General features: G+C 48.1%; 1 protein-coding gene across 1 annotated transcript in view; it reads left to right on the top strand.

The window, feature by feature from the left end:
- The window catches only part of LOC119564405 (complement receptor type 1), a 56,725-nt gene that overhangs the window by 19,593 nt on the left and 25,102 nt on the right, over positions 1 to 12,030 (top strand). The window contains exons 16-25 of the mRNA XM_043533799.1: positions 1,286 to 1,336; positions 2,146 to 2,283; positions 2,865 to 3,047; positions 4,715 to 4,906; positions 5,153 to 5,249; positions 6,574 to 6,659; positions 7,454 to 7,648; positions 9,197 to 9,379; positions 10,805 to 10,855; positions 11,661 to 11,798. Of these exons, the coding sequence (XP_043389734.1) occupies positions 1,286 to 1,336; positions 2,146 to 2,283; positions 2,865 to 3,047; positions 4,715 to 4,906; positions 5,153 to 5,249; positions 6,574 to 6,659; positions 7,454 to 7,648; positions 9,197 to 9,379; positions 10,805 to 10,855; positions 11,661 to 11,798 (1,314 nt within the window). The remainder of the gene's footprint in view (positions 1 to 1,285; positions 1,337 to 2,145; positions 2,284 to 2,864; positions 3,048 to 4,714; positions 4,907 to 5,152; positions 5,250 to 6,573; positions 6,660 to 7,453; positions 7,649 to 9,196; positions 9,380 to 10,804; positions 10,856 to 11,660; positions 11,799 to 12,030) is intronic.

Genomic DNA, 12,030 nt, shown 5'->3' with positions numbered 1-12,030 from the left:
AGACTGGTTTGAGGGGAGAGGTGGACGGTCCCAGTTGTTAGGAACAGACGTAGAGGATAAGAAATGAACCAGGTTGGGGGCGGTGCTGGCAGGGCTCCGAGAGCAGCGGGGATGACAGATGAGTAATTTTGTCCCTTCTCTTTTATTGCAAAGCTTGTGCTTTCCCACAATGCATTTGGGGGTCAGGATTCCTCCAACTGCAGCAGCTGCAAGAAGTGACCCAAGTTGGCAAGAGCCATGGGTCTGCTGAGGGGAATTACTGTACCATAAAGGTGAAAGCAGAGCACTTTTATCTTCTTCTGCTCAGGATCCTCATGTCTGTCCCATCTTGAAATGGGAACTGGAAGTGATTTAGAAGATGATATTCAATAACTTCTTGGTCCACCGCAGCTTTTGCGGGTGGTACTTCTGCTTCCTCTGCTGAATTTCACTATTTTTATCAATTATGAGCAGTCCTTCCAGTAACTACACACGCTTTTCACTCTTCCTTTGGAGGTGGAATATGTCCCTCTAGTTCCTGCCTGTGGAATAATCATGAACTCACTTCTGATTTTCCCTCTCACTCTGGTCTTTCAGTCAAGCTCTTTTCTATAATGGGGTGGGGATGAGAGTGTTACAAATGAGTAAAAGATTCAGAAAAGCAATCGGCCGTTAGCTCTTGCAATGTAACACACTAAATAGTGAACCTAAATTGTCCGGTGGATTTTGGTTGTCCAACTGAGATGCTTAAAGGGGCTTGATTTTAATTCTGGGTGATGAGTGTCCGTAAATTACCATTGTGATCCTGACTACTCCCTTCTTGGGGAGGCATCACCTCATTGTACGGCGTCTGGAGCTTGGAGCAACCCCCATGCTCAATGTGAAGGTGCGTTTCTGTTCTGTTTGCTGCTTCCCTTTGTCTCGCTCGGTGCGTCAGACACGCAAAAGGATTTAAATAGATACCCCAAGAACTTTGAGACAAGCCACCAATTCAGCAGATTCCACAGTTGGGGACTAAACCTCCAGGGAGACTCACGGGGCCAAAGTCACTGCTGGCAAGAGGAGCTCCTTTAACTTCAGCGGCATTGCATCCACTCGTACCAGTGGTGAATGATTCTGTGAGTGCAGCCGGGTAAAGTTCATGCTGAAAGAATTGCTACAGATGACAAGAGGACGTGAGAATGTAGACATATTTATGAAATTGAAGTAAAAGACTTGTCAAAGGCAATGGCTCAGTGGGTAAACTGCCCATTTCATCCCACACGTGCGTTAGAGTCTAAAGGGTTTGTTATGCTTTCCCTTTCAGCCACGTGCGTAAGCCCAGAAGTGGAGAATGGAAGAACAAATGGGGTACAGCGTGCCTACAGACCCAGCTCCTGTGAGGGGCCCACAGTTTGGCGTCTACTCCTTGCACAAGCTCCTATCACAGGATTTAAGATGAAAGACAAGCTCACCAGTGCAACAGAATGAATAGCAGGGAATTAAAGCTCCATTTAATTAGACACATGGTGAAATAAATGCTTTTGAAAATATAGGCATTGTATGCGCACTCTGCGCTTGTGCACACAGATATACCCCCCACGAGGAAAATATTGGGGGGGGGTGGGGGAGAAAGCATCTGTCTGAATCCCGAGGCACACTTGACATGAATCACAAAAACTGGAAACTAATATCTACGCTCCCCTCACACACACAGAGAGAAACACATAAACCTCTGCCGCCAATCCCTACCCCTCGCTACACACTCAGTCAACAGAAAAGATTTGCAGTGGGTACTGGAAAGGCCAACAAGCCTGAACTGTTTCAGACCAAGTGCAAGGAGTAGATCCCAAACTGTGGGCCCCTCACAGGAGCTCTCCTGCCAGCCCTGCTCTCCTTGTCACTGAGAGGGAGCCATCTGGGGCCTCTGCTCCCCACAAGAGGAGCAGTATGGAACCCCGTGGGATGTGGTTTTAGGCAGGCTTGCACGATAGTGTTTGCAGTGGAGAGGTTAAAAGCAACACCATAAACTCTCTTCCCATAAACTGGTAGGGAGTCAGTGCAGAGCACAGGCACCAAGGGCCCACTGAACAGCACTGCTTGCCGGGCAGGCTGACGCCTTCTGCACCTTTTCAATTTCAGAGGTTCTCTGCATCGCCCCAGCAATCCAGAATGGAAGAAAAGTAGCTGGACATGGACCTGTCTACAGACCCAGGGACACTGTTAGGTTTGAATGTGATCCTGGCTACACCCTGAACGGCAGCCGTCAGATTCAGTGCCGAGATGAAGGAACCTGGGATCCTCCTGTTCCAGCCTGCACACAGGGTGAGTGTGAATCAAGGTTGACTGCAGGGTAACTGAGATGATCAACATCTGGTAGGGATGTGTCTGGACGCAAAAAAATAAACGTCCTTTGAATCCAGGGGTCACTTTTCAGCTGTGAATGGGGAACATACAAATATCCGCCCACCCCCTAATCTCTTGAGTGTGCTCGTCCCTGTGATAGCTGATCCCCTGCATCCTGCCCTGCCCTCCTGACAGGCAGAGATCTGGCAATGGTCTGTCTCACTGAGCATCCTAAAGCTGTGAATGGAAACACAAATCAGCAGAACTCGTCCCGCTCTCCACAAATTATATTTTGGATTCTTAAGGGAGTGAAGGGTGATTTCTAGGGTCTGAAAAGTAGCAGACTGGGAAAATCTGAGTTCCGGGGTGAAGGGGAATCGAGGTCGGTGATATTTAATCTTTTTTGGATGTGTTGCATCATCGGTGCGATGCAGGGTTTGACACAACACAGGCATCCTGGGCTTTCCCCCCTCCTGGAGACCAGCCTATTTTATGCTCTTCTTGAACAGGGTTCAGATTTTTTTCACTGAAATATTCTTCATCCCCTCTCCCCCCGTTAGTGTTGCTGTGTCCCCCACCTCCGGTCATCGTCAAAGGGAAGCACAATGGCAAGCCATTGGCAGTTTTCCCCAGTGGAGCATATGTGAACTACAGCTGTGACCCCGGCTACGCCCTCCGTGGAGAGGCTTCGATCTATTGTACCACATCTGGAACTTGGAGCCACCCTTCTCCTCTATGTGAAGGTGAATGGATTTTCGGTTGGCTTCTTCCTTTTGTCACTAACCCAACAGGATTGATAGCGAGAGAAAGAATGTTCAGACACACCAGCTAATGCAACAAAATTCACAGCTGGGAATAGGTTTCAGAGTAGCAGCTGTGTTAGTCTGTATCCGCAAAAAGAACAGGAGGACTTGTGGCACCTTAGAGACTAACAAATTTATTTGAGCATAAGCTTTTGTGAGCTACAGCTCACTTCATCGGATGCATTCAGTGGAAAATACAGCGGGGAGATCTATATACACAGAGAACATGAAACGATGGGTGTTACCATACACACTGTAACGAGAGTGATCAGGTAAGGTGAGCTATTACCAGCAGGAGAGCGGCGGGGCGGGGAGGGAAACATATTGCAGTGATAATCAAGGTGGGCCATTTCCAGCAGTTGACAAGAACATCTGAGGAACAGTCATGGGGGAGGGAGGGGAATAAACATGGGGAAATAGTTTTGCTTCGTGGAATGACCCATCCACTCCCAGTCTTTATTCAAGCCTAAGTTAATAGATTCCCCAGGGAGACACACAGGGCTATAATCACTGCCGGCACAAGAAGCTCAGTTGACTTTGGTGGAACTTGCACACTGATGCCGGTGGAAGCGTGGCTCTCTGAGTGCTGCCGGACAAGATTACAGTTGAAAGGATTTATAAAAGTGTCAGAAGGAAGATGGAATAGTGTAGAAATACTCACGAAAATGACGTCAAAGGCTCTGCAAAAGAAATGACTCTGTAGACAAACTCCCACGCAGACTCTTAGGGCATGTCCACCCATCGATGTTGCAGTGGTTTCACTAATGGTGTGAACCCAGACACTTGCTGTTATTACAAATGCAAATATATTCTTATGAGACAATTGAATTTGAAAATGTAAACGAAGGAAGTGGCAGAGAGTGCGTTCCCCAGAACAGTCTGAATCTCCCAAGGTGCGAATCTGGGTGTGTACACACTGCTAGATACAATGAGAGGTCAGCGCTCACGGTTGAGGCAGCGCGAGGAGTGGTTATTTATGTTCCCACGTCTGCCGTCGGTGAGGTGTGCTCGTCCTATCGCCTCAGCCGCTAGATGAGAGTAAGAGAGAACTTAAGTGTCTTGAGTCAATGGGATGTCGTATCAGTTTGTGAAGGGCTTGGGCCCTTTAACAGATGATGCTCTATGTGGATATTAATTCCGTTGGGCATTGCTGAACCTATAGAGTCCTATGCTTTCAGGCCAGAAGCCACGATTGGGACCCTTTCGTCTTTCGCTGACAGTACTTCTGAAAAATGGCACATTTTAGCGTCCTGGGAGTAGGGCAGCCCAAGGATGGATATTAGGACCTGAGGTAAACAGGGCAGGTGCATATGTTGTTTTAGTTGATTCAGAAATAGAGATTCTTGTGCCAGTGGTAAGTTTGGCCGTGTGTGTGTGTTATTTGAGATTCGGTCTCCAGCTATGGATTTTGTTGCAGTAGCACCTTTGTCTCATCGTTCTTCTTCCCTCGGCTTTAGTCCTAGTGTAACACCTGGAAGAATATTTATAAAGCAGATCTGCAGTTGTTTCTCTGTAACTGTTGTTGTATCTACCTGCACCTGACGTGGTACATGCCAGTAGAGTAGATATGGTTCTTTTTTTCTCATATGTATTTCCTTTCTTCCTAGAGGGCTGTGGAGTCCCAACGAGGTTAAGCTTTGCTGAGCTGAAGAGCGAGTATAAAAATCAGTCTTCCTTTCCTGTTGGGAAGACTATAAACTATACTTGCCGGCCTGGATACAGTAGACACCCGCATATGCAATCCACTGTTACATGCCTTGAAAATCGAACGTGGTCAGAAGCATTCGAGTTCTGTAAAAGTGAATATCATAATGAATTTTGTTTCTATTGTTCAGTAAAGGTCTTCGAGGCACTAAGTTGTGTCCACGCTGCAAAATGTTACGTATCTTTAAATAGTTAATAGTGACTAGTAAAGCTCTCTCGCTGTGCCTATTCTGGGCCCTTTTAAATGCCATCTTTATGGGGAGTGTTAAATATGGACAGTTCCTGGGGATAATTGTTGCACTGAAAGAGAGAAGCCTAATCCGAGCCTTGTTCTCCACCAGAGAAATCGTGTGGTCATCCAGGAGAGCCGGAGAACGGCAGAGTTATTGTAACAGATATCCATTTTGGGTCAACCGTCAACTTCACGTGTGAAGAAGGGTAAGTTTCAGACTGCCTGAGCTGACTACTTGTGCTTCGCTTACAGCTGTGGAACACAAATGGATATCCTCATATTCTCCCAACTCCTGAAAGCAGTTTACTCTTCCATACTAAAGCAGCCCTCCATCTTCTTGGCTCAATCAATATAATTTTTATATGCGAGGAAAGACGGATTGGAATAAGTCTCCCTCTTGTCTTCATTCATGCTCTGCCATTGATTGTACAAACTTTAGTTGCAGTTTGGCCAGCTGAATGCTCTGCCTGCACGTGCTGGCTGAGCACAGATGTTTCCTGTGGAGAGTAGGATCCAAGTGACCAGGGCAAACCTTGGAATCTCTTGGATTTTACCCCTGCTTGGACATGGGAATAGTTCTTCTTCGGAATCATTGGAAATGGCTGTTTTCCCGTACGGAGTTGGGTGGAAGGGTTTTCACTGACTAACTGCCCATCTGCCAGACTGATGAGGTGTCTCCAAAGGGAAACCCTGCTGGGGAAGGTGCCCGAGTGAGAATGCTGGGGATACGGTGGCAGAAGAGGGCGTCATATGCCCTCTCCATTTGAAGATGAGGACTGTGCTTCAGGGGTCTGAGAAACAGAGGTCTGCAGCTGTAGTGCTGGCTCGTGACCTTGTAGAGTGTGTCCTATGTGAGGGCGAAAGGGAAGAACCTGTGACCACAGGAAGTCCCATTTCACAGACACTGCCTGTAACGACAGCTGGCTGCTGAACTCCAGAGCCAGCTCAGCTGAGATTTGCTGTATAGCGTCTGTGTTTTGGACCTCTCTGCTGGGGTGGGGTGTTACTCCTGCATGCGTTACAACAGTCTTGACTGACTTAGTTTATGAATCTCAAGCTAGCCAGACCCCAGCTGGGTCTGCCTGGCCCACACCCACGGAAACGTATCTCATCCATCATGAGAAAATCAAAACCCCTCTGGGCAACCTGCCTGAAAATGCCAGGGGGAAATGCTGTAGTGCTGTTCCTAGTTTGCCTTTGGCTTGTGGTTCAGTGGTGGGGAATGATCCATCTGATGTGGTGAGTAGGACTTGAGGGAACCAGAAGGACATTTGGATCCCCTGTCTCACAGAATAGCAGCTCATTGGTCCGACATAGGCTTCTGTACCAGAGATTAATTCTACAAGAGGCTGGGGAGTTCGGCTCTGGCAAGGAGCATTTCTCCTGTGATGGTCACTCCGAAGTCAGTGGTGTTGGTCCCCACCTGCTGTGGCTGGGGAGAAGAGCTTCCCAGAAGAACTGAGCTTCACAGGAAAGCTCAAACGCCAGAGAAATAGATAAGAACTGATAACCCCCTCTGCCTAACTCCAGGCACCGGTTGATTGGACGGCCTTACAGACGATGTGACATTTCTGGCATGCGTGTTGCATGGAGTGATGATGTTCCCATTTGTGAGCGTAAGTAGGTCACAACTGTCTGTCGAAGTGCTTAGGTGCCCCCCCCCCAAAATGTGAATAAACAGATATGGAAGAATTATGATCCCCACCCCGGAAAGTCTCACCTGAGGCACAGAGTGATTATGTGACATATCGTTTAGGGAATCAGTCAGTAGCCTGTCAAAAATTGAACCCAGGTCTCCTGAGTCCAATGCCAGTATTTTAAGAACAAGACCATATTGAAGGGAGGTTGCACCTTAGAGAGAAATGTTTGTGTTAACTTCCTGACAATCAGAATTTGGTCTTTCTTTGATAACTGAGTAATAGCAAAAGGCATTCAGCTTGGTATGGCAAAAATGCCCCACTAAGGTGGTTATTGGCCCTTCTGGATTTCTGAATAGCACAACAGGTTTACCTGATACCCACTTATATTCATCCAAAACCAGACACGAAGCTCATTACCTGTGCTTTAAGGCGTTCGCCTGCCCTGGCGTGCTCACCAACTTATGGTGCAGCAGGAAAATCATGCGTTTTTCAACACCTGGTAGGGATTCAACAGGTTGGTCTTAAAACAGTCCATATGAAGGAAGGTGTAGACCATTAAGACACTATCCTAGTAAGTCTCTTTCACAGTTTACAGACCATCAGTGCGAAAGAGAATTGGGTATAATTACCTGTTGCGCGTTACCTGTCGGCCTTGCTCGTTCCAGTGGTTTCATAGTTAGGGCTCCTAAATTTCTTTAGCAGATCAAGTAACTGGAGCTGCTTCTCTACCAGTATTGATTCTAAAATACACTCCTCCTGTGTATCTCCAGGTATTCCGTGCCTTCCGCCTCCAGACATCCCCAATGGAAGTCACACTGGCAAGTTCACAAAAAACTTCTCTTTTGGGTCAGCTGTAACCTACAAATGTGAAAATGGTTACTTGCTCACTGGAGAGGCCTCTATTCACTGCACAACCAAGGACGGGCTAAACGGCGTGTGGAGTGCACGTCCCCCTCGGTGTGGAGGTAGGGTTTGTGGAGGTGAAAAACTCCTGCCAGCTCTGTTGTTTCATGTATAGAAAGTTCAGGTCTAGACAAACCCACAAATGTGAGACTCCAGTTAAATCCCTGCACTTAGTGTGCCTGCCCGTGGCAACATCTCCACAAGATTTTCCAGGATTCATGTTGGAGACTGAATAGCTCTGGAGCAGGGTTAAAGATTTGAGATAGAAACTGGTGCCACCGGATGCACCCATCGAGGAGCTCTGTGTTCAGCCCATGTAGGGTCATAACTTCTGTTAAGGTTGTTAAAGACCTTTGATCCCAGCCACAAGGGAATGAAAGTGAGGGATATTATGGTAGCGCTCTGTTTCCCATTAGTATGGGGATTTCTATTCTTGGCATTTGAAGGGACAACTGAATGCACATCAGGAAAATCTTCCTTAAAAAGAAAAAGAATTAATCCTGCGAGACCTCTGTATGCGGAGCGTGCACAGCGTTTAGTAGTAATTCCTTCAGTGTGGATGCAAAGTCTACCCCGCTATGAGTGAAGGACACAGGCTTGCTGGTGCAGTGGATAATGGGGTGGAGTAAAGCTGTGTCAGTCCCAAGCACTTGACCTCTTATTACTAATGCCCTTGGGATAAATATAAGCCAGACTTGTGGAATTTTATATTTGGAGGAGTTTGGTAGGCAAGCTGAAAGACCTGGCACTTCTAACGGTAATGAAGAGAGGGTACATTGCTGGGACCACCAGCTTCCTGAAACATCTCGGGCTTGACTGTGCAGATTGCTGAGCTCCCTCAATGTCTGAGGTCAATGGCTGTGAAGGCCCCTTGGTTCCTTGTAGGACTGAGCTCCTTGGCTTTACCCTGGGGGTGCTCCCATGACTTGGAGATTGGCACACAGGACACTCCTTGAGGAGATTACCCTTGCGAAGTTGCTATGAAGGGACCTAAGCTGTTACCAGTGTATCTCCATCTCCGCCTCTCAGGGTGGCCCTCCACATTTCCCACAACAATCTGTATTTTCAAGTAGAAATAACATAGACGAGTGCAGCGGTTCTCAAACTGTAAGTCAGGACCCCAAAATGGGTTGTGGCCCCGTATTAATGGGGTCACTAGATCTGGCTTTACTTGCTGGGGCCCGAGATTGAAGCCGAGCCCCGCTGCCTGGGGCCGAAGCCAAAGCCCGAGTCCCACCGCCCCTGGCCTAAGCCCGAGGGTGGCCTGGGTGGCTGGGCTCAGGTCACAGGTTCCCTACCTGGGGCTGAAGCTCTTGGGCTGTGGCTCCCCCGCCTGGGGCACAGGGGCTCATGCTTTGGCTTTGGCCACCCTGCCCGGGACGGCAGGGCTTAGGCTGGCTCAGTCTTTCTTCCCCCGCTCCCGGGTCGTGTGCTAATTTTTGTTGTCAGAAGGGGGTCGTGGTGTAATGAAGCTTGAGAACACATGGGCTAGTGAAACAAGTTACATGGAAAATACTGAAAGTGCAAAAAGGCTTGAGAGCTGCGAAGGCTGCGGAGATGTTTTTCTTCCTCTCTGGCCCTGTGTTTCAGCTAAAGCGTTTCTTTTTCAGAGGTTAGATGCCCAGCCCCACAAATCCAGAATGGAAGAAGAGTATCTGGTGATAGACATGTCTATTTATATAATGACAGTGTTACCTTTGAGTGCGATCCCGGCTACACCATGAAGGGTCACAGTCTGAGTCAGTGCCAAACTGATGACACGTGGGATCCACCTCTGCCAGTCTGTGAGCCAGGCAAGTGTCAAAACTCCGATTTGTTTGTATTCTGCATCTAGAAACAGATTTCCCTTCTGTCTGATCCGCGAGCACCTCCAACGCTAACCCCGTCTGGATCTGTCCTGCCTGCTGCTCGCCTCAAATCAGGAGACTTTACAGACTGGTTTGAGGGGAGAGGTGGACGGTCCCAGTTGTTAGGAACAGACGTACAGGATAAGAAATGAACCAGGTTGGGGGCGGTGCTGGCAGGGCTCCGAGAGCAGCGGGGATGACAGATGAGTAATTTTGTCCCTTCTCTTTTATTGCAAAGCTCGTGCTTTCCCACAATGCATTTGGGGGTCAGGATTCCTCCAACTGCAGCAGCTGCAAGAAGTGACCCAAGTTGGCAAGAGCCATGGGTCTGCTGAGGGGAATTACTGTACCATAAAGGTGAAAGCAGAGCACTTTTATCTTCTTCTGCTCAGGATCCTCATGTCTGTCCCATCTTGAAATGGGAACTGGAAGTGATTTAGAAGATGATATTCAATAACTTCTTGGTCCACCGCAGCTTTTGCGGGTGGTACTTCTGCTTCCTCTGCTGAATTTCACTATTTTTATCAATTATGAGCAGTCCTTCCAGTAACTACACACGCTTTTCACTCTTCCTTTGGAGGTGGAATATGTCCCTCTAGTTCCTGCCTGTGGAATAATCATGAACTCACTTCTGATTTTCCCTCTCACTCTGGTCTTTCAGTCAAGCTCTTGTCTATAATGGGGTGGGGATGAGAGTGTTACAAATGAGTAAAAGATTCAGAAAAGCAATCGGCCGTTAGCTCTTGCAATGTAACACACTAAATAGGGAGCCTAAATTGTCCAATGATTTTCGGTTGCCCAAAATAAGATGCTTAAAGGGGCTTGATTTTAATTCTGGGTGATGAGTGTCCGTAAATTACCATTGTGATCCTGACTACTCCCTTCTTGGGGAGGCATCACCTCATTGTACGGCGTCTGGAGCTTGGAGCAACCCCCACGCTCAATGTGAAGGTGCGTTTCTGTTCTGTTTGCTGCTTCCCTTTGTCTCGCTCGGTGCGTCAGACACGCAAAAGGATTTAAATAGATACCCCAAGAACTTTGAGACAAGCCACCAATTCAGCAAATTCCACAGTTGGGGACTAAACCTCCAGGGAGACTCACGGGGCCAAAGTCACTGCTGGCAAGAGGAGCTCCTTTAACTTCAGCGGCATTGCATCCACTCGTACCAGTGGTGAATGATTCTGTGAGTGCAGCCGGGTAAAGTTCATGCTGAAAGAATTGCTACAGATGACAAGAGGACGTGAGAATGTAGACATATTTATGAAATTGAAGTAAAAGACTTGTCAAAGGCAATGGCTCAGTGGGTAAACTGCCCATTTCATCCCACACGTGCGTTAGAGTCTAAAGGGTTTGTTATGCTTTCCCTTTCAGCCACGTGCGTAAGCCCAGGAGTGGAGAATGGAAGAACAAATGGGGTACAGCGTGCCTACAGACCCAGCTCCTGTGAGGGGCCCACAGTTTGGCGTCTACTCCTTGCACAAGCTCCTATCACAGGATTTAAGATGAAAGACAAGCTCACCAGTGCAACAGAATTAATAGCAGGGAATTAAAGCTCCATTTAATTAGACACATGGTGAAATAAATGCTTTTGAAAAATATAGGCACTGTATGCGCACTCTGCGCTTGTGCACATAGATATACCCCCTACGAGGAAAATATTGGGGGGGGGTGGGGGAGAAAGCATCTGTCTGAATCCCGAGGCACACTTGACATGAATCACAAAAACTGGAAACTAATATCTACCCTCACACACACAGAGAGAAACACATAAACCTCTGCCGCCAATCCCTACCCCTCGCTACACACTCAGTCAACAGAGAAGATTTGCAGTGGGTACTGGAAAGGCCAACAAGCCTGAACTGTTTCAGACCAAGTGCAAGGAGTAGATCCCAAACTGTGGGCCCCTCACAGGAGCTCTCCTGCCAGCCCTGCTCTCTTTGTCACTGAGAGGGAGCCATCTGGGGCTTCTGCTCCCCTTAAGAGGAGCAGTATGGAACCCCGTGGGATGTGGTTTTAGGCAGGCTTGCACGATAGTGTTTGCAGTGGAGAGGTTAAAAGCAACACCATAAACTCTCTTCCCATAAACTGGTAGGGAGTCAGTGCAGAGCACAGGCACCAAGGGCCCACTGAACAGCACTGCTTGCCGGGCAGGCTGACGCCTTCTGCACCTTTTCAATTTCAGAGGTTCTCTGCATCGCCCCAGCAATCCAGAATGGAAGAAAAGTAGCTGGACATGGACCTGTCTACAGACCCAGGGACACTGTTAGGTTTGAATGTGATCCTGGCTACACCCTGAACGGCAGCCGTCAGATTCAGTGCCGAGATGAAGGAACCTGGGATCCTCCTGTTCCAGCCTGCACACAGGGTGAGTGTGAATCAAGGTTGACTGCAGGGTAACTGAGACGATCAACATCTGGTAGGGATGTGCCTGGACGCAAAAAAATAAACGTCCTTTGAATCCAGGGGTCACATTTCAGCTGTGAATGGGGAACATACAAATATCTGCCCACCCTCTTATCTTTTGACTGTGCTCGTCCCTGTGATAGCTGATCCCCTGCATCCTGCCCTGCCCTCCTGACAGGCAGAGATCTGGCAAT

Source organism: Chelonia mydas, chromosome 21 (assembly GCF_015237465.2).
Source record: "Chelonia mydas isolate rCheMyd1 chromosome 21, rCheMyd1.pri.v2, whole genome shotgun sequence".
Classification (NCBI taxonomy): domain Eukaryota; kingdom Metazoa; phylum Chordata; order Testudines; family Cheloniidae; genus Chelonia; species Chelonia mydas.
This window is presented reverse-complemented; position numbering and strand designations above follow the sequence as displayed.